The 24085-nt window shown below is 38.1% G+C and overlaps 1 protein-coding gene across 4 annotated transcripts in view; it reads right to left on the reverse strand.

Moving 5' to 3' along the window:
• LOC134671299 (apoptosis-stimulating of p53 protein 2-like) overlaps window positions 1-24085 on the reverse strand; it is a 408163-nt gene that overhangs the window by 185628 nt on the left and 198450 nt on the right. The window contains exon 1 of one of the 4 annotated variants that reach the window (XM_063529118.1): window positions 18322-18771. The exons of the other annotated variants lie outside the window; for them this stretch is intronic. Coding sequence (XP_063385188.1) covers window positions 18322-18756 — 435 coding nt within the window. The 5' untranslated portion in view covers window positions 18757-18771. Of the gene's footprint in view, window positions 1-18321; window positions 18772-24085 lie in introns of those variants that run through there. 4 annotated transcript variants of the gene reach the window in all.

Here is a 24085-nt window from a genome sequence, read left to right on the forward strand (position 1 = left end):
CATGTGCCTGAACTAGGATTCCCTGTGTTTCAGGCGTGGTGAATAGATTCAGGCGTTAGGCGCAGATTAGCGCAGTCTTTTCGCGGATTAGCAAAGTAAAATTTAGGTTTTAATTTGTATTTACATACGAACATGGTCTGCGTCCGCTGCACCAATCAGCAAGAGCCACTGACGCTGTTGGTCTTCACGAGAAAAAAATGTGGACAGTATGAAGCCCGTAACAGACGGAGCGATAATATACCAAAAGATATCTTACCACTCCGATTACCTATTACCACTATGTCTGTGACGGGCTTTACACCGATCAACCTAGTCCCAAACTAAGCAAAGCTTGTACCTACTATGGGTACTAGGTGACGATATACGTACAGTCGCCGTCAGATATATCTAAGGCACAAATCGTCGGGTGACAAGCAAAAGTCACTAACTAACACCATTGAAATTATTGGACAATAAACCGTGTTACAAGTGTGATAAAGTGCATTGTTACTTTAATTTTTTGATAGTACTTAGTGGCTTTTGCTTGTCACCCGACGAAATATTCTTAATTAACACACAAATAAATCGTCGGGTGACAAGCAAAGGTCACTAAGTACTATCAAAAAATTTAAGTAACAATGCACTTTATTACACTGTAACACGGTTTATTGTCCAATAATTTGGCAATAATTTAACAATGGTGTTAGTTAGCGACTTTTGCTTGTCACCCGACGAAATGCACTTACAGTGGCAGTGTCACTACCAATTAGGCTAGGAGGCGTCTCATAAGGCGACGCTCGCACTTATTAATGTGCGTGAGATGCCTGATGACTCGACTGAAGGTCGTATCAAAATAAGATGAAAACCTTATCAAATCGTCAAAGCAGAATCCGCCACCAGATTTATCGTCGGATTCGATTGTAGAGTATGTACTGTATACGTTACATTGCAAAGGGGTGTAGTTACAGATATTTGTCACTACTGACTGTTTAATTTTAGATTTACGTAACTACATTTGCCTGGGAATCTGTTCTCGCGTTATATTATGCAGTGGAATATTGGAACGGAATCCATGGTTTGAGACTGAAGGTAGTGAAGGTGTTTAGTAACATAATTACGTGTAGGTATCGTCTAGGAAACGCACTGTCCTGTGTAAGTTAAATTATTATGTAAAAATAAAATTTTAAATCGTCATGGTCCCGTTTCTTAAATTCTGCTCAAGTGTTGTGTAAGGGCTCATGTGACAAAATAGTTAGTCAAACATTCACACACCGACTGTAGGTTTTAAATCGAAACCTATTATAATTCAAACAGAGCTTCCCTTTCATTCTCTCGCAATCAAAACCGGATATTTCCGTCTCGTCTATGACACGAAGGGAAGGGTTACATGGCAAGGTAATTTCCAATATCTGAAATTGTGCTAAGTTCAGAATTTAAACGACTCGCGCGACGTTTGGTCCTTTCCTTTCCATGAAATTAAAAACAAATTACAACTTCTTAAGTGTTGTGACACAGTTATTTTATTAGAAGGATTTTAATCATGTTAAATTGTACCTGTTTTTTAAAGACATTGAACATTTTATTAGGTACCAATGCGCAAAAAAGCTTTAAAATGTTTGCAATAGGTATGGAAATAGATACTGCAGTTAATTAGTCAAAATTCATCAAATGATATTATAAGTAGCGATCAGCGACCATAAGCTGTCCCTCCACACCACGCATAAGTATATAGGTACCGAATGTGAAATTGGAATATCAGTTTGAACTTGTAGAGCGAGAATATGAGTTTTCGAATGTAACAAACGGCTATAGTAGGTACAGTTGGACAGATTGACAATCTTCTTCTTCAATTTAAGAGGTATTCTCTTGTCGGTGGAGTATTTTCCATTAGGGAGAAATGGAAAATACTCATATGCCACATTCTTGACCTCTTGATGCGACATGACACCAGCTTTTTCTTTTATTTGGTCTACATAGCTGCGTCTTGGTCTACCCCTGCCTCTCTTTCCTTTTATCTTGCCTTCCATGATGGTTTGACAATACGTAAGTGTAAATATTCCGGCACATGTTCTTCATGGACCAAATGTGGGAACTAGAGCGTCGTGTGCCAGTCGGCCTTGCCTTCAGCAAATCCTGACGAGGCACACAATCGAGCCGTGCCTATTGATTTCACGGAACGCGACATGACTATTGTAACCACTATGTGGCTGCGATGACGCTTGTCCCACTTCATGTCTTGGTCTGTGTATCCCCTCAAACAGAAAACATATGTAGGTATAGCACAGAAAACAGAATAAATAGTACTAATCTGACGCATTGAAAGACCATTGCTCAACAATCCTGATATTTGGACATTTCGCGGAAAAGCTAAATAATACTAATTATGCCCCTTGCACCCTTAGTAACTTGCTCCTATTGGCTATAGGTATGTCTTAAAATGCGAGGTGGGTGAATTAAAAGCGGTGAAAACACAAGGCTTGGGAAAAATGTGACTTTCCATGGACCCAATTTTCATACGATGTCAATAATCAAATAACTAATGTGTCACTTACTCGCTAGACCGGCGCTACAATCATCCGCATAACTCAGGTATAGTTTTTTGCAGTCATCCGCATAACTCTGGTATAGTTTTTCGCTACAAAAGTCTAATTCCGCTGTCGCTTTTGTTTTTTTTTCGGCACGTGGCAAACATACTCTGAAATCTAAAATATTTCCTAAACATCAAATACCCAAGTAAAACATTTCCCGTATCCGCGTAATACCTTCATCAGTGGAACGAGAACGTGTTTAAGTTAAGCGCCGAAGAGCGCGTGTGTAATTAGGTTATCCTTCTTGCACACCGGCTCAGTTGAGCTAATACTTAATTACTACTTGCCAAGAGTTTGGCTGTTTAGGCCCTTTCTTGACTTGGCAGTATCGGTGCGGCATTACCTGATAAGGAGGTACACAAACCCGGAAGAAATACTACCGTCATACGTGGCAACTTTATCTTGTGTAGTAATTTTACCATTATGTTATTACTCAATAGAAATAGCTCATATGCAGTAACACTAAATAACTCAATGAAACCTAAATATACTATAAATATAAAGGTAGTCATAATGTATTTTATGACAAATGAAATTTACATACACTAATTACTAGTATACCTTAAGGGTTTAGTATAGCGAAATTACAAACAACTAAGGGCGTTGCCGAGGTAACGAATAACGATCGACTTCGATTCGATTCCAATTAAATAAATAATACAGTAGAAATTGAAATGAATTTGACTACGTGACTTTCCGATTTTACTTTTCGTTTGGAGTTTAGTTACTATTGTCATTTTGGCTACGCCGCCGGTGACCTTTAAACAAAGTTTTCTTTAAAAGGAAAATCTTTGTTACTAATTATATTTTACTTAGATATGAATCCCGCGACGTTCCGCTCTCAACTATGTCAAAAGTGTCAACTTGCGACGGAGCCGCGGTCGTCTAGTACTCGTCTGAGAATGCTTCCCTAACGGACTAATTAGGCTACCACTCGGAGTAACGTTTGCATTGTTGTAAGATAACCAGTGACATTTGTTTTAGCTGAACTATGAATTTGTTTGTTTTGTTGCAATTAATGTAATTACATGTTTACACAAATTTTTAATTTTATATTTATATATTTTTATATATTCCATAAGTATATTTTATCAAAACCATTGTTCTACTAATTTAAATTCATTACTTACTGCAATTTGTTTATGTTTATAAGAATTCGATAAACAAAAAGTTCTTAGAAACGTTTTCAGTGCAGTATGATGGTTCTGAATTTCATAAATGTTTACAAAATTCAACATGGACATCAAAAAGGGACTACGAATTTTATTTCATTGGTAATAGAATTAAATATTATTGTATTATTGTATAATTTAACATACTTACGTCTATTGCAAGAAGATGCATTCACACACGTTGTCCTTTGCGTTATAGTTTTGATATCGTTATGAACATCCTGCATCCTGTTACCTTGAAACATCTTGCAGTGCATCTCACGCGCACCCATAAACGTAAAAGCAAGGACAATCTGAACCCTAAAATTTGTATGCTTAGAAGTATACTTGTCATGCGTTGCGTTGCGTATGACAAGTATGTCTCTAAGCATACTCAAGGTTCACATTTCATAATGCATTGCATACGATGCGTACGTGGGAGAAGTGTGTCCCTGCCTTAAATAACCGTGTTATATTATATCAAACACTAATTATATCGCTTCTGACCGCGACTTCTTTTGCGTGGAATGATAATCATTGAAAAAAACTATCCTATATAATACGTAGGTTGTTCCATAAGTCTTGCAAAAGTGTAACTTCTTATTAAGCTTTTTCAAAATAAAAACCATCACTGTTAATACACTTATGCATGCGTTCCAACCATGTATCAAACATGACCTTCCACCGCTCCTTTGTGACAGTGGCGTAGGCTTCATCCCATGCACTCACTAGCTCGTCATCAGTTGCAAACCGTCGTCCTTTTTAAATTGGCTCTTGATCAGCAGGAAGAGACCAAAATCGCACGGTGCAAGGTCGGGGTTATAAGACGGATGGTACAGCACAGTAAGCCCCGATTGCTCCAAAAACTCCCGAGTTCTAATCGCACGATGAGCAGGAGCGGTATGATGGTGGAGGTGCCAACTGCCCAGATGAGGGATCCAGAGAGAACATAAATTTTTAACTTGTAGGTCTTCGTGTAAAATTGAATTAAGTGTTGATGCACTAATGTGGAGAATGTCCTCAATCTGCCTGCACGTAATTCAGTTTTCTAACAGCGTCTATGTTTTCTTGGGTCCTGCTTGTAAAGGGTCTTTCGTCGTCGTCTAAATTATAGTTGCCTCTTTGAAATTCCTTGTACCACCTGAATACGGTAGAAAGGGAAGGGCACTCTTTACCAAAGGCACCGAACATTTCCCTCGTGGCACTCTTGGTAAAATAATCCACGTTTGAAATTATAATAGAAAATCACTCTGTACTCGCGGTTACCCTTTTCACAATTGTTTCGATCTATTTACCGACTATCACTGCCGGCAGGCTCAACAAACACATCATGTAAGAACTTGTAATTAGTGGCAGATAACCATACGCTCAGTCATACATGTCAAAGCTTGTTAGATTCCTTCCATTGCAAGACTTATGGAACAGCCTACGTATTTCCTTCCCAGGCCTTCAAACTATCTCCATACCAAATATCGTCTTTTAAGTAAATCGATATGTCTGCTCTACCTCTTCACGCTTGTAAGCGTCGAGGTAACAGACAGACAGACACAGTTACATTAGCATTTATTACCTAGTATGGATTACCATAACAGAATCTGGATACGGCCCCGTTATACGAACTTTACATTTGACCCGCCGCTCCAGTTTGGACAACGGGTGCTTAAAAGCCAAGTATACAGTCGCCATCAGATATATCGGAGCGGCCAAGGTGTTCACAATATCTGAACAAGCGCTCTAACGCCTTGACAATAGAGGCGTGCTCAGATATTTGTGAGCACCTTGGCCGCTCCAATGGCGACGGTACAAGTCCGAGCAAACACACCTCAAAGCGACATGATAGTTATTTGCTTTACATTTGAAGCGAAGGGATTGAAACATAAAGGATGACTCACGCTAGACCGGGCCATGCCCACCTGTCACTTTCTATGGATCGGTGATCACGTGGTGCTTTCTATAGAAAACGAAGAGAAGCTCCGGCCCGGCCCCGGCCCGGTCTAGCGTGAGTCATCCTTAAAGCTGACTCCAGTGACCCGGCTAGACTAACTTTTGTTTAGATAAATCCGAAACAATGTCACAAACAACGTGCAAAGCAATTGCAGTCTCAGCTTGCAATCTCGACATTAACTACCTCAAATAGACTCCGAATTAAGAAGCATATTTATCTTTTGATACTTAATTTTACCCATATGAATAGCACAGACGTAGACGGGCACTTATATGAATGACTCAGTTGCACTTAATACCAATTTAAAATACAACAACTGAAGTCTATTGTTAAATTGTTTTTTTTTATTTAAACTCACTGGTCAACAACTAGAATGAAGATGTGTATAGTCAGACCGTAAAAAGTCTGCAGCGATTTTGATAGCCTACGCAGTGCAAGTGTCATTTTAAACGTCAAACTTCTATGAAATTATGACGTATAAATAACACTTACGCTGCGTGGGCTATCAAATCCGCTGCAGACTTTTATTGGTGCGACTATAGGTGTATTATTTATGTCAGTTATGTCATTAGTGCAAAAACGCGACATGCTTGAGACGGTGCAAGCTCTATCCACTGTGTATTGTGTAAGTCTGTGGGCCTATGGGTTTCCATAGTGGTTTGCACAATGGATCCGAAATGTATGGGAAGATCTGCGGATTCGGATCCAGATCAGGATATACTTTCATACATTTCGAATCCGGATTGTAAACCCTATGTGGGCCTCTCCGGAGCGTCGGCGATGCAACGTTGGCGCAACTGCGCAGCGACGCCATTTGCTGCAGCCGCTGAATAGACGCCGACGCTCAAAAGACCCTAGTGTGGGGTGGCCCTGTAAGTGATCTGTGTACGTTTGCAATCTCGCAGACGCCGTGCGACTGTAATTTAAGTGAAATATTTTCTAAAGTTTCTGTAACGTGTCGCATTTTCTTAACGTCTCGAAGAAAAATAACGTTAGGATGTTTTACATAGAAGTTCTCGTGGCTACTGTCAGCTCAGATTAGGAATGATAGAAAATGTCCACGTGCAAGTTGTTATGAATTCTAAAAAGAGATAACAAATCGTATTTAACTTAAAGCCGTTTGCCATGTATGATTCTAAATGTATTGGACAACATCGGCAGTTACATACGAGCTTTAAAAGGGATTTCAGAGTAAGAGTAGTATTGACTGAAACTCAACATTATGTCATAATATAACAAAAACCTATTTAAAATGATTCTTTAGACAATTTTTTTGCACCGGTAAGTACGAGTAATATAAATAAAAAACCGGGCAAGTGCGAGTCAGACTCGCGCACGAAGGGTTCCGTACCACAATGCAAAAAAAAAAACGGAAAAACGGTCACCCATCCAAGTACTGACCACGCCCAACGATGCTTAACTTTGGTCAAAAATCACGTTTGTTGAATGGGAGCCCCATTTAAATCTTTATTTTATTCTGTTTTTAGTATGTATTTGTTATTATAGCGGCAACAGAAATACATCATCTGTGAAAATTTCAACTGTCACGGTTCGTGAGATACAGCCTGGTGACAGACGGACGGAAGCGCTGGTGGCCTAGCGGTAAGAGCGTGCGACTTGCAATCCGGAGGTCGCGGGTTCAAACCCCGGCTCGTACCAATGAGTTTTTCTGAACTTATGTACGAAATATCATTTGATATTTACCAGTCGCTTTTCGGTGAAGGAAAACATCGTGAGGAAACCTGCATACTGCGAAGAAATTCAAAGGTGTATGTGAAGTCCCCAATCCGCATTGGGCTAGCGTGGGGACTATAGCCCAAGCCCTCTCGCGCTCGAGAGGAGGCCTGTGCCCAGCAGTGGGACGTATATAGGCTGAGATGATGATGATGATGATGACAGACGGACGGACGGACGGACGGACAGCGAAGTCTTAGTAATAGGGTCCCGTTTTACCCTTTGGGTACGGAACCCTAAAAAGAACTTAATTTTTTCAGAAGTCTGTAATATTCAAACCATAGGAGCAAGGTATGAAACTGTATGCCTAGGTCTATCTGGAGATCATCCCGCCAAAGACTAATATAGCATCAATTGGCCAATGTAACTCAACTCCTTAGGCGTTACGCAACGAGGTAGCGCGACTAAATAGGGAATGACTAAATCGGGCGTCGTCGTAGTCGCAAATAAATCGCAGTTATGTCCAATTGGATTCCGACACAAATAGCGACGGTTCAGTCGCTTGCCCATTGATTTAAATGGTACATGCACGAGCGGACTGCGATTTAAGGGTTGTTGACATCAAGTACAGTCACCTGCAATAATATGTTACGTTTCGAAGGCCGCAAACACATGTGACATGCTTTTATGGCTCTACAAATCAGATCGTGTCAGATATTTTTCCGGCATTTATTGTGTAACATATTATTGCATGTGTGACTGTACCAATTAATTGGGAAGGTAATGAGGCAGGATAAAGAGAAAAGTAGTTTTATGATAATATTTGTTAATCAACAAAAAAAATCCTTTAGCCGTTATCACTATCAGGCAAATGAAGTGGTCTTCCATTCCCATCGTTGTTATTTTTTATTCAGTCAAGCTGAAGTTGTATTTGTCTTGGCAGATTTTGATTTGTAGGTGGCTAGAATAAATGTGATTGCCATATTTAAGTATTTGAATTGATATTTTAACCAGTTTATTAAAAACGACAATCATGACATGTTTAAAACTTTTATGGCGTCTGTACGAGTATGTGTATGTTTAGTTTTATCATTGGAGACAAAAAAATAAAATTTATTATTCAATTATTTGAAGTGCACGAAGTCGCAGAAAGATGTAATAAATAAATTGTAAAACTATGTAATATGATGAAACATGCCATATGAAATTGGGCTTCAGCATTAATCTCAGTCTCTTATAACTTGCGCTAGGTGCCCGACCGCGGCCGCCCCCGCCTGCCGCTTGAACCAATCGCTCGGTACTTGCACCCGGAAAATCATTAAACCCCAAATTCAGGAGTTCTGCCCCCGTTCTACAGACGTGACAGGTAACAGCTGAAAATGACAATTTGGTGGAGCTACGCAAAGTTGAAACAGTTTAAGCCAACTTATAAAACCAGGATTGATTGCGGAAGTTCTTAGCCAGTCTTTCAATAAACTGAATAGAATAGAATAGAATAGAAAAGAATAGAATAGAATAGAAAAGAATAGAATAGAATAGAAAAGAATAGAATAGAATAGAAAAGAATAGAATAGAAAAGAATAGAATAGAATAGAATAGAAAAGAATAGAATAGAATAGAACTTCTTTATTTACCAGAATACGTACGGTACAAGATGACAACAGAAAAGGTTTTACATGAAAGTATAAGTATTCAGTCGAAGACACGACATGCAGATAATTGACAATTTAATAATTTTAACATAAAATAAAAGTACTATATTGAAAAAACTTAGGAAATATTGACCACTTTTAACCTTATCCAGTTATTATCAGGATTGTGATTATGTTTAACTGTGTCTACAGTCTACAGTGGTTCCTACTTAATCGCAATAGAAGTTTGTATAGCTTTTATATTTTGAGATTTGCGTTAAATTGCATGTTTAGATATTTTTGAACACCGGTCTAGTACAAACAGCAACATTCTTTACTGTCCATCGTTGGACCTTACGCCTTTTGTAATAAGGTTTACGAACTGTCAGTTAACAGTGATGGGCGATTGTACAGATACTTATTTACCTATTATAATAGATTATTTGTATCGATTCCCTTTTTTAGGGTTCCGTACCCAAAGGGTAAAACGGGACCCTATTACTAAGACTTCGCTGTCCGTCCGTCCGTCCGTCCGTCTGTCACCAGGCTGTATCTCACGAACCGTGATAGCTAGACAGTTGGAATTTTCACAGATGATGTATTTCTGTTGCCGCTATAACAACAAATACTAAAAACAGAATAAAATAAAGATTTAAATGGGGCTCCCATACAACAAACGTGATTGACCAAAGTTAAGCAACGCCGGGAGTGGTCAGTACTTGGATGGGTGACCGTTTTTTTTGTTTTTTTTGTTTTTTTTTGCATTATGGTACGGAACCCTTCGTGCGCGAGTCCGACTCGCACTTGCCCGGTTTTTTGTGAAAACAGAATCATACGTTACTCTCAAGTATATGACGAAAAAGGTCCAGGTACCTACAGTCCAACTCGTAAGCTATTTGCCTACCCAAATAACATACCCTGACCTTTCCGGTAAAATATGTAGCAGACAATTTAGATTATAATACCAAAACTAATTGCTGACGGCCACTGCTTAAATAGTTGGGTGGGCTTACTGAATCTGTTTATGAAAATTGAATAGTTTAGTAATTTGGCTCGTTTGCATAACCATAGTATATGTATGAAAGTAATGCAAACAGTTTACGTATAATAAATAATTTGTATGTTTTTGAAAGATATGGATGAGGTAGACTGCTTATGCCAAATGACTTCCATTGTGTCAAATAACACCTTGGACTAAAAAATACCACAGGGTTAATATACATTAAAATTTGTTACAGGTATATTATAGAATATCGATGTTTGCATTAAAATTTCAAGCATTCTGTACTCACATTGCAGTTACAACAATAAGACCTCAATATTCATCCACAGCCGAATAATTATCGAAAAACCATTGCTATTGTCACGTACATTAAATAACGCAAATTGAACAGATCAGTTTAAAAAATATTTACTTTCCATTCGAAATGAAAATATTGCGCTTTCCGTAAATCTCCGCCCGCCATTTACTTTGAAACTTTAGAACATATTTCCAATTACAAAGATGGCACACTCGTTGCTAGTTTGACACAGTTGACGGTCCCTGTGACGGATAGATTTGAAAATAGAATTGTGGGACAGTACAAACTGAATTCGTTCCCCATTTTTACGGAGTATCAATTTCCCAACTGTCGCCTATGCTGTCGCTCCCGAATGTTGACACTGGAATAACTGAAATGAACGACTTGTCATGTTACAGTCTGTTAAGACGACAACTATTAAGGTCAGTTTCAAGAAAAAGTGATATGGAAGACTCCTATTCTTAACACCGAGTAGTAAGTATATGTCTAGTTAGTCGCCACTGGCATCCACATACCTTCTAGGCATTTAAAAAAACAATGTAACATTGATATCGATTGGAGTCCAAAAATGTGAATAGGTTGTAGCTACAACGATCATTTTTAATGATTCCTTATACCAGTATACACCGTGTATTCCCTTCACAAGCAACCTCAGACAAAATATACTGCAACAGCACTCAGTGTTGTAAGAACAGTGGCAATATAAAAGTGTAATACAAGTCAGTACAACTGAAACCTTCCTCAATATGTGTTGAATCCGATGGGGAATTCCAAGTAACTCAGATAGATAGCAATACTCACTGGTTGCTGTGCCACGCTCTTGAGTAACAAACTTTAACCTTTCCAATACACAGTTTAAATTACTAACATTGATATAAAAAACAAATTCCATTGCGAGTTTGAAATTGAAGAACTTGAAGAAATTAACAATGAACCTCATATTAATAAAATAAGTGCAAATTTCCAAATATAGGTGAGGTGTACAGGTACTAATAACGTAATAACTAGAGTGCCATAAATGTTTTTGGCTATCTGGTTCTCGCACTCTAGTTAATAATGTAAAACATGGAAGATATTTCGATTAGTTGAAATTTCCCCACAGTCGAAATTACCCTCTGCGCCTTACCTATTTGCATCATCTGATCTTGTTTTGATGTCAGACTTATCAAATCAAGATCAACGTACAACGTTAGAATAATGCTCTCCTGCGTGCTAAACTAAGTGTGGTATAATGGTAAATTCCACTTGTCCAATATTTGATCAAATGTGCATTGCGTCTCACTTTCCCAGTAAGCAAATTGTGAGACGCAAATTTGATCAAATATTAGACAGGTGGAATACCACCCTAATAAGACTAAGAACTCTATATATTTATTTTATAAGAAGAATATAAGAAGACTTCGGCGAACTTTTAGTTTGCGGGCGGCAGAATATTTATTTTATTTTATTTATTTAAGTTTTATTGCACAAACACAGGAAAAATGTACAAATGGCGGTCTTAATGCCTAAAGGCATAATAATGAGAATAGATCATAAATTATTTCAACGCTGTGCCTCTAATAACAAGAGGCATAACATTTGGCCCGTAGGATGTATGATTTGAAATAACGATTAGGAAACCTTAAAACATGTGTAATCAATATTCACCAAACCAATAAAGGGTTACCCGAAGCCAACACGTGTCCCTCAAGTCACATTTGCCCGTCAATACCCGGTAAAGTACGGTTAAACGGGGCTTAGCACACAGATTACGTGTACGTGTGTACCCAGCCTTATCCTAAACAAAGCTGTGAGCAAACTATTGGCCGAGATTACCGAGTCCGGCCCTAGACTTTTGAGGGGTGTGATTCTCTGGAGTCGAACGCTTTGGTAGACCAGGCGGGCGATTTTTGAATTTAGGTCGCTCGATTTCGTCATTCGAAAATGGGTGGAAAACGGCGAAATGCTAATTTTTTAAATACGAGCGATAGAAATTGGGAATTGAGTGGTATGGCCACTCGTTTTCAATTCTATTAGTAAAATTTCAATGCCTAATAGTGAAGATATTATTGAACGAAATACACGAAATCGAGCGGTCGAAATTCAAAAATCGGCCCCCAGGGCCTATATATAGCGGACGTCGAAAATCTAATATTATTAATAAAATATTATGAACGCCCTCAGTGTATTTGTATGCATCTTTACCGCATCACACCCACGTGCCATGCAAGCGGTGTGACATCTTTTATTATAATTTATACATTACAACGTAAAGGAGCATGCGTATTGTTTATGTCCGCGCAATAAGAGCGAAAAAGTCGTCGTCCGGCTCGGCTCGTATCGGCCAGCGCCTGCTGACGCGTCCACGGTTTTTCGCTCTTATTGTGCGGAAATAAAGCTTTTTCCTATCGGATTTTGCCGAACGCGCGTCGATATGTCTGGGGAGACCCTTAATCCGCTTTACAATACAATACAAATATTATTTATTGCACACCGCATTAAAAGAAAACAATACAAAATAAAATAGAAATACAAGCATTTGATAAACAACAGGCAGGGTTTATATACCGAAACGGTTCAGGCCTTAAGCTACCGCACCGGGTGCACATACATATGTAATAGCGAGAGCGAATTCAATACTGCCAGATGCAAGAGAAATGCCCCCTAGGTATTATTACAAATGAACATAATACCTATATACCTAGGGGGCATTTCTCTCTATTCTAATATTAACTGTCTAATACAAGAACAATTATCCAACAATATGCACTTCGCATAGTTACTAATTTGTTATCTGCATTCCGCATAGCCGGGGTATCTCGGCCATGTGATTAATACGCATATTCGGTGTAAAGCTCAGATGAGAGTTATTCCAGACGTCAGTCGAACCACGATAGTCGAGCCTTTAAAAAGTCAAACGTTACATTCAATTATGTAAAAATATTTTTTATAATGTCATTATCCAACGAGGAAAATGGGGACTACGTTTGTATGGGGAACAGCCGTTTACTTTCCTCTTAATGAAGAACGTACTGCAGTGACTGAGACGAACAACTTCGAAACCACAATTATCTGCATTCAGCATTGGCTTGTGTGTGGCTTGCTGGCTTGATTAAGATGTATCGTCGATTGTGGATCTCAGACTGTAATGGCTCCTCTACACGATGGGCCAACGCCGGCCACTCCAAGGGACGCATTGATGCGTTAGAGGGAGCAAATGATATTGCTATCTTATTTTACCGCATGGCTGCGTCCCTTGGAGTGGACGGCGCTGGCCCATCAGGTAGAGGAGCCATAATGAAACATAATGCAGCCACTGTGTGTAGGTACAGCAAACGAGGTGTTTTGATACTATCAATTCTAACAGCATAGTTGTCTATCATTTATAATACCACCATTTTGTTTGGTGTAAAAACTGCCTGACATGTAATATTTAAAATATTATGAATAAATGTCTACGCATATGTCTACCTACTCTATGTATTATGTATCATTTAATACATTTACTATATCAAGCTATGTTTGGATAGTTATTTATTTTCTTTTAGGTCATTCGGTCCTTCATCATAAATGTTTACTTTCGTTTGAGATCAAAAGGAGAAATCCATTCCACTAGAGAAATATATTTTTTCTACTCGGGTACTTTTATCTGTCATTTACATAGTCACGAACGAACATATAAGGGCGTACATTATTAATACTCCTTAAAAGTCTATAGTCTATTGCCCAAAAAAGCACTTGTATCGTTTTAGAGACATTACGATACGGTAAGCTAGTGCAGGGTAGCAGGTGGCACATACCGGACATTGCTACCAACGTGACAAACGATTGAATGCATACGGTTTTTATTAAAAAAGAAACAAATTTGTACTGAGTTCATTGCTACCAACATAATAAAAAATACTTTTATACCCTACAGCACCACGACCCTGGTGCGGTGCGGTAGTGTGTAACGGCTTTAAAAAAAAACATAACCATAGACATTACTCGTTTGTTTCTCGTTTCCCGCCTTTCCCGGTAATTTCTTGTTCTTTGAGTACTTTGCGTTACTATTTGTTTTGCGTTCATAAAAAGTGTTTAAAATGGACAAAGAGGACTACATTGTTTCTACACCAAGAAATATCCGCTGCAGCACAAGCAGCGACCGAAAATTTGTTGCCTAAGTACTAAATCTCAGCACCTATACGACAAATCTTATGAGAAGTGCATGGCGTGGAGATTGGAGCACAAAACTTCGTCATTCTCTGAAAACGTCTTTGGTGTATTTTCAAAGACTAATTGGAAGCACCGGATCAGATCTATCTTTTAAGCAAGGTTGGTATATGTTATAAAAAATTTTGATAAGTATACATTTTCAGGGTACACAGTACAACGAGCTATATTTATGTACATTTTATATTTTTGAAACTGAATATTATTTAATTCTCCTTTTTCTTGTTACAGGTTGCAGTAATATTTGGTAATTATGGGTGCTTGTCGCAGACAAGAGCTACATACATATAGTAATACCTACTATCCAAAATTTACATTGACATTTTCATAAATAAAATTTTGTTTATATTTTTATTATTTTTTTGTATTTTATTTAATATTGCCTACTCATAGAAAAAGCATTGTATGCAACGTTGTATAAGTAGTTAAAAAATGCTCATGGCGTATTTATTAACAATGTTCGCCTTCGGCTCACATTGTTACCCACGCCACTCACATTTTTTGACCCCACTTATAAAACTGTTGCATAAAATACTATAATCGAAAGTAAACAAAGATATTTATTGCTTTTGAAATTTACGCAGTTGTTAAATATTCACAGGTTTCCATTTTGAGCTAAAACGAGAAACACTGTTGTATAAAGTACCTACACTACGTAAATCCTAGCCAGAGTCCGAGGATACATTTCGAAATACAATTTTAATACAGCCCAGTTAAATTTCCATTGCGAAATAGAAGATGATTTCACCCACTACAGTTTCAATGGTTATTCAAATATAGTTTAGGTACAAGACCATTATACCTATAGACCGGTGGCGGGGAAGGTGCGAGCGGCAGGCGTATGGCGCCCATACCTTCCCCGCCGCCCTTAGTCGTCCCTCCCCGTCGCCCCCGTACCGCGCAGGCGAGGACTCATTTAAGCGGTCTATAAATTCCCTTCCGTCCAAACAAATATGTAGCCATTAATCAGTTTAACATTCTCTCATTTACATCAATAACTACTAACAAAGGTGCAGAGGGACAGTGCCATACCCTCTTAGGCCGCAACCGGTTATTGTTAACATTTTGTTTCATATTGCCAAAGAGAATCTGAAATAGAGGAATATTGTCAAAGTAAATTATGTAATCTGTACATTTATGCCATCTTTTGACACAAATGATTAACACTTTTCGAACGCCATTTTGACTTTGATCCTAATTTTTTCAATGATATGTGTTAAATTTGTTAAATGTCAAAAAGTATCGCCATTTATTCGAGGATAGGCCAAAGGTATGGTGCTAACTTTTCGAGCGGTGGCGCCATACCTTTGGGCCTACTCTCGAAGAAAATGGCAGTAAATCTACTGTAAGAGTAAAAACACCAGAGCACCACTTTATAACAATATTTATTAGGGAATCACAAACATGAGAGTACCATGACATGAGAGTAGGTCTGAAAATAATATGCCACGACGTTCTCGCGCAAAAACCAATCTACAAGATGGACGACCACCTAGTGATGTGACATTGCCGGTTATCTAGTGATGTCAAACACCGGTGAATGACGATCCCGCCGTTTACTACTGACTACATAATCTACAATATTCCTCTAGTCTAAAAAATAAAAATCTTTGATATTGCTGTTAAAATTGCGTATTTTCACCGTTTAAGGTGAAGTGAAAACATGAGCGTGAAACACTCGTTGTATTTTTAATGTCAAGCTTCAAGAGTAGCGACTAACAAGGAGCAGGTGAGCGTATTTTTGTCATAACTATGAAACGGGGGCCGATTCTTGAGATAAACCGTGCGAGAAAATCTACCGCTTTAAAAACGTCTCTTCAGTGCGACCCCAGGCTAAGGATTGGGCAGTTTACAAATGCGACTAATGTTTTGAGAAAACTACTTAAGCATTGTTCTATGTAGATTGTAGGTAATTAAACCTATTAAACATTACATTATCTGGGAAATCGAGCTTTGCTCGGAAAATATAAAACCTCAAAAATTCGCGTTTTCCCAGAGATAAGACCTAGCTAGATCGATTTATCTTATCGCCCCCGAAAAGCCCCATATAGCAAATTTCATCGAAATCGTTAGAGCCGTTTCTGAGATCCCTCAAATATAAATAAATATATATATAAATAAACAAGAATTGCTCGTTTAAAGGTAGCCAAGCCAGCGATCCGATGAAGGACACATTTAACACAAGGTCGTAGTGGTGGTCCTTAGGGAGGTACGGTTGTTTGAGAGCAATTTAACCATGGACATACCTACTTTTTTCGTTTTCAAGCCTAATCTGGGATATTTTCTAAAAATCGTGTTTGTGCATTTAAAAGACATAGCGTTAGCCATTAATAATTCCGCCAGGCTCATTAATATAAACGACCTTTTCAGTGGTTGGAAGAATGCAAAGGAGGGTAAAATACAGAACAAGTGAAAAATTACAGTCTTAATGAATTTTTTAACAAAGTACAAATGACTGGATGGGAATGGCAATTTAAACTAAAAATTGACTTTAGAGAAACCACACCACAACGAACGCCTCAGAGGTGAAGAGATAAAATTGAAACTATAATAAGTATTAGAGAATGTGCCGTAGGAAATTTTCCAAACTTGTGAAATTTATTTATTGAACATATTCGAGAACGACGCGGCCATTCGGTCTTGTCTAAAACACAGCTTCTATTTATTTACTCCCGATGTCACGACTCTGTCAGAAAAAAGACAATGAGGGCAACGGCAGCTAAAACATCACACAGCGACATAATATCTACGAGTCCAGAATGGACCCCGTAGGAACAAAGGACCTGGCCGCATAGACCGGCTAATTGGATAGCTCCGGGAGACAACTAGCGAACGAACAGTATTTTACATACAAACAGCACATAAACGATATGTCGGTGCGTTCTACAATTGTGACATTGTGAATTTTTGACATCAAAATAATATCTAAATGATATCATGCTTTCATTCAGAATTGAGACGAAAATGTTATACGATAAATTAAATATCGACAAGCTGTTTGGGTTGTAATGCTTATGTTAGAAGTAGAAAGACATACTTGCTCATTTATTAATGCAGTTGTACAGTCGGCAGCAGAAGTTGCTAATCGGGCGAGGTGTTCAAAATGATCTTGACGAGACTTTATTGTTAAGAGAATAAGAGCGTGTCAAGGTAATTTTGAACACCTCACCCGCTTAGCAACTTCTGCTGCTGATTGTATGCAATGACCGACTAAATAAAACATTAACATTTACTCACGTAAATGGAGCTATTTAGTATTCTATGTTATCCTGTAATATTTAGACGAAACGGACTGAAAACTCATGAAATTCAAACATTGAACTGAAATCGTTTAATGACCAGCCAACTGGATTGTAATTTCATGCGGCCAGTGCATTCGGCTTAATGCATAGAGCTCGGAAAGTATTCTCATCTGGCCTAATGCCAGTAATTACAGAGTTAAGTTAGAATAGATTATGAAGCATCACAGCGTTAATTCAAAATGTACGTTTAGCAGAAGTAGCCAAATGACACGCAAATTTTAATAGATACAGTTAGTGATAGGGGTGAAATATTTAATCTACTTATTGTTTAATAATCGGGAGAAATGAGATTGTTACAAAAAAATACAATTAATGACTACTAAAACGTTCTTCTAAAGTATTCATAAAGATACGCTTGATAGGCAAACTAACGTTCTCTCGACGAACAGCGAAATTGTAAATTGAAAAACGAAGAAGCACACGGTAATGGACGAATGATAATGAAAGAAAAGCAATCATCTCAGCAGATTCCCTTTGTTCTGCCGAGAACTTTCGATAAATAAGTTCGCAAAAAAGCTAAGGAAATTAATACTTTAAAAGAAAACTGGGAGTTTGGTACCTTTCTGTATCCGGCGAGTTTGAGAGCGCGCTGCAGCTTGGCCGCCCTAGTAGAAGACAGGTACACTATCGGCACAGCCTCCCCGTCCTCCAACTCGATATCGAAGTCGTTAACCGCCTCACAAAACTTATAATCCTCGAACTTTTTTGCCTCACTCTTCATTAGTTGAGTGTCGTCACTTATCGCGTCTTTTAAAACTTGGTGAGCGGGGATGAAAAGGGGGTTCTCGTAGCTGCGATTAAGATTGTCTTCATTGTCCTCGGGAGCCTCGACGTCGCTGTCGTCGTCAGGAAACGTTATCAAGTAATCATCGTTGACAGCGCACTGTCCGTCACTTGAGCTTTCTTCGATTACTACAGATTGACGGTTAGACTCAGTAGATGCTGTTGAATACGCGCTCCACCTCAATCCATTTCTAAACTGGCCGCACTCCATTTTTACGATTCACTTGTAAGTCACTTGCTCACGTTTGCTTTGTAAAACTATTTATTATTCAGTATCCTACATTGAAATGATGCGCTTTCAGAGAAAAAATAAAAATCGAATGACGAAATGCGTCACAGATGTAAACAGTGGGCGTAGCCGCGATCCGATTTCAATCTGCAATATGTTAAACGCAGCACGCGCAGTTTTAAATACACATGTTTTTTATATTCGCGTTCGATTTTGTGATTCGTGGCGTGTTGTCAAAGGGGTGAAATGTTTTGACGTTTTTAAAAAAGCCGATGTCAAAATTTTACGGGCGGGCCGGTGTAAAAAAGACAGGTGTAGAAAAGCGGCGTGAGAAGGGTCGCTGCGGGGTCGCGCGGCCGACCACTTGCCACTAATTATCTGATTTCAGGCTTCGGAAACCGCCGACTGGTATTTTTGGAGTGCGATATTTAATTCTTATTATTTTAATGTGAAACCGAGTAACGAATGTTAATTAATAACGCACGGTCCGTGGATCCGCGGTTGTTTCTATAACCGCAAGTCTTAATTAACGGATTTGGTAGTGCTGGGGTTTAATTATAATATTGTCCTATATAAAGGGATTCGGAAATAAGTCCAGACGCAGACACGGCAAAACGCAAATGTCACGCAACAAAAGTGCGAGACTAGGGGGCATTGAACCCTTAGTCTTGGCAAATTACAGCGTACTAATCTTCACCCGTGTAATATGACTTTGAACGTGAAGAGGACAATGTTCTTTTAGAATTTCCCGGAAACTGGAAAATATATACCTAGGTATCATGGGAAATATAAATGTTTATTAGATTAGAACGATTACAATTTCATAATTGTGAAAATACGGGTAATATTAGTAGTTATAAACCATGTTTTTGTGCTAATTTATAATTTGTTTAATTTTGGTGAATATTTTATTGTCAATTAGATGTATTGTTTTTATTATCCTAAGTTGTCATAGTTAATTCAATTTTAATTTTAATTCAATTGTATGTACTATAATTTTCATATTTCATCATAATGTATAATTAGGTAATCGCCCGAAAACCTTAATATTTAGTGTTGCGCTGCAGTACCAAAAGCGCTGCATTGTATTATTAACTTGAATACAATGGTCTTTAATACAAACATCGGTGTTCTGGCTATTCTTCATCACCTCAAAGTTATCAAAACATTTGCAGAGGTCGTCGCCAAAACCCATTTCAAATGTATGCAAGAACACAGAAAGAAAAGCTATAAGAACTACTACGAGTACATATTAATTGTACTAAGTAAACTTGGTATTTTAAACAACTTATTGCTCCGTACAAAGGAGCCCTTTTTTTAATAGCGCCACTTAAGCTTTAGTTTTATTTACTTACTAAATGCATACAAGCATCCGATTTAAACACAATTTTAATGTTTTTATTATAAAATTTAAAAAGCAATAAGTAATTTCCTCTCGTAAATATCAAAACCGTACTCCATTTGTCCACTCAAAACTCGACAGCACAGTTATTATTATTATTGCCGTATAGCACACATTTTTTTTTAAATCTTAAAGACCCAACAAAGACTTGGGAATTTCGGTTACAGCCACGACGCGTCGCACGCGCACTCTGAATCGCGACTGAAGTTCTATATTTGAAATGAAGTGGGTTTAATAACATTGCGTATATTTTCACGTTTTTCTCTGACTTTGACATGTGTGACTCAGCCATTCATGTTTTTTATGCGTCTGCTCTTTTGACGGTTTCCTCGTTCGTGGAAATGGGTTCTGACATTGGAAGGATCATGTTCATGGCAAATTATCCTGTCCATATTATATTTTGAAATGGGTAGCTAAATAAATGCTGACGTGAAATGAGAGTTGGAAATTTACTAAAAACGTACTGTTTCCAATAAAACTTATGAAATACCTGCCTGTCTTATATTTTGTTGTAAAATACAATAAATATTAAAATAAACATACATTACCAAAAAGTATCCTTATTATTCTATTAAACAACACTGTACGCGTGAAAAATATGTAAAAATAGTGCTCTAAAATCCCTGACAGAAAGGAAAGCTATAACAATTTTAAGGCGAATAAATTTTATTATATACCTACCTAGAGATTATAGAGTAAGCGACCTTGTCGTTGCTACACGACTGGTCTATTCAAAACCTCACACAAAAATCGAAGAAACTATCCTTTTCTATCACATTCATATGACAGTAAGTACGAGGAAAATGCAACAATCGAAGTCTGGATTAAAAGTGTCTCGTCACGAGTTCAAAGCATAAAGACACAAACGGGACATCCGATTTTGGACTTTATATCGAGAGCGACAAGATTCAAATCATATCTAATGCTCTGTGAACTTCAAGCTTTTTAGTTTTGAGGGTGCTGCATGACTGAATTTAAATAGCCGCGTCGAAACGCCGGCCGCGACGGAGTCTTGATACTTTGCCAACCAACATCTGCACCGAATGAAAACATTCTGCATACGTTTAACGCTCAACGGCTTTGAGGAAGGAAGTATCAAGCACTTTAGATTATCTTTGACGCATATGATTTAATCCAGGGATGAGAAATGCATGGATGACGTCATGTTATGTAGATCCTAAATATTTTATTTGATTTTGCGATTATTGAAATCTCGTGTTAAACATTTGATATTCGGAATACAGGATTTTTGAACATTTAGGCTCAGCACACCGTTAACCCAGTGTCAAGTTGTACTGGTAACCATGGTAACTCCATGTTTAATCAGTTAACCCCGGTTTAGTGAATGGTGCATGGCCCTTAGCCATATAGTGCGAGAGTATGGCATAGGTCATACTAAACAGCTTTACTATGGGACCAACTCCGTAAAAGCTAAAAATAAAAGCTCGTTTCATACGGTCAGTCGATGTTTTGTATAGGCCATACATACGCCAAAATAATAAAGAATGAAGGACGCCCTAAACAAGGACTATCATTATAGTCATCATCACAGGCATTTCCGTCTATTGCAGACGGTTTATACATTGCTGTATAGACAACGGGTTTGGTGACTGTGAAGGCCGATGCGTGAGCGGCACTACCTCCCACATTTTTGGCAGAGAAAGCTCATGCCATCCGAGGTTCCAGTCCCGGTTTGCCTCCTGTGACACCTTCTGCTATCTAAAGCATTAAACCAGGCTTGGTCGCATAGCCTTCTCCCCTCCGCAACATGCTTGCGCCATCCATCACGGTCTTCAGCTAAGGCTTCCCAGGCCAGGATTTAAAATCGATCATTATAGTAACACTTTCCAAAATCAAAATATATTACGATTGCCTACTCTGCGTAAAAATTGTATCCCGTGAATCCAATCCATTGCACGGACACTTATTATAGGTAGTAGTAGTAAAAGGGCGCAGGCATATAAATATTGTCGAATTAAGACAAACGGCAACCCTACACCCGAGAAAAAGGGATCTTACTTATTCACTGTGATCGTAACAGACACCTTGAAATTGCTCGTAAGGGCGCTCCGGACGATATACTTATAGGAAAATGCTCGGTAATACAGCTTTAACGGAGAATGAACAATTTTGGAGGAATTTTGACGCCCTCAAGGTAACGAATAGTTTGCTGCACGGCATAATTAAATTTACGTACAGTCAAGTACAAAATGGGTGCATAATTTACCTACTCAAAAATATGTCCCAGAGTTCTTAAGTCGCTGACATAAGAGCTATGGGACATTGATGTGTGCATTTGTGCAGCCATATATTTATTTACATTTGACTGTAGGTACATATAGCTAGACGTTCGGAAAACGATGTACACCAGTACTTTATCCGTGTATCAGGAAAATTGTAGGATGAATAAGGTAATTTAAAGAATTGTAGCATTCGATTGTAAGCCTTTGATGTTTATCGAGTTTTGTTTTTTGATTGATGTGTTTCTTTGTGGGTACACGGCTTTATTTTGGAAATATTAAAATGTTAGACCAAGGGTACAAATTGACATCAGTAAATAAGAGAGTGTTCGTACTTAAGCATTTCAATTATCAAGTTTTCTGCAAAGTGAAGTTTCGTCAGCTGCGATTCCACCTGTCCCGCGTCACGGTCCAGCCTCTTTACTCTCACAAATACATTATCTTAAATGAAGAGCCAAATAAGTATAACCTACATGTGTTTTCTACTTTATTAAAGTGATAATTAATTATAACGCTCTGGTTGACGTACGAGTTTCACATGTTTAATTAAATTGAGCAGCCGTTTACTGTACATACGCCCAAGGCAAAAATAACGGAAACAACGTTGTTTTCTTTAATATCTCATGTTTCTATTAATATTATATATTGGTAACCATTATAACTAATATATTAGGCAATCCCAGAAGATTAAAAACACACACTAAGTATGAAAACATCCTAATAAATTTGGCAATGACAATGATCGTAACCAGAATTTAAGTTATTCTTATTTACTTACTTTTAAAATGTTTTATTATCATTTTTATAATTATTTATGTATACACACAATTTCAATCATTGTTTTTTATTACTATACAAATTCCTTTGTCCTCCTCGCACCATTTTTACGTCTCTGTTGACTGGTAGAGAATGCCAATGCATGAAATCAGCCATTTGTACTTTATTTTTATGTTGTGTGCAATTATGTTTAAATAAATAAATATAAAAAATCCATACTTTTGGCCTGAGGTGTAATTTAATTTGTACGGGTGAAACAGCAATAGGGATTCATGTCCGGCTCTGATTTGCGTGCGCTACTTAATCAGGAGGCCTAATTTGAGGTCCATCAGCTTCCAGACAGTAGCGGTTAGGCCTCGGCTCCACCAAATACTCCGAAGCACGCGATTGCCACACGCACCTTCCTTTGCACGAAGGACTAATATAGACGGCGCGCGAACTCGCATGCGGTTTTAGTTACATTGCGGACTGTTGGTTACGTCCAATTCAACCGACCGATCAAAACTCGCAATGGTATGAAACTCGCATGCGAGTTCTCGCATCATCTAACTCAGCCCGAATTGGGCAAAAATTGCAGAGGGAAATTTTGGAACACGGTTTTATAAAGCTGTGAATTTGCATAACATACACAGCTCCTTGCTGTACGCATTTTTGGGCGAGTTTTTGGTTTATTTTTTAATCACAGTCACGTTTTGTTTTAAGAATGTGTGAATGTGTAAAAATAACGTCAAACATAATAATGATCTACCCAACGGTTGATTTAATTTACTCGTCATAATCAAGAAAAGAAACATAACAACAACACACCGTGTAGCATTCGTATCAATAACAGAGTAATCCGTTAAAATATTATGTTTGATTTCAATTACGTGCCGACAATAGCGACCAATTA

This window comes from Cydia fagiglandana, chromosome 15 (assembly GCF_963556715.1).
Source record: "Cydia fagiglandana chromosome 15, ilCydFagi1.1, whole genome shotgun sequence".
NCBI lineage: Eukaryota > Metazoa > Arthropoda > Insecta > Lepidoptera > Tortricidae > Cydia > Cydia fagiglandana.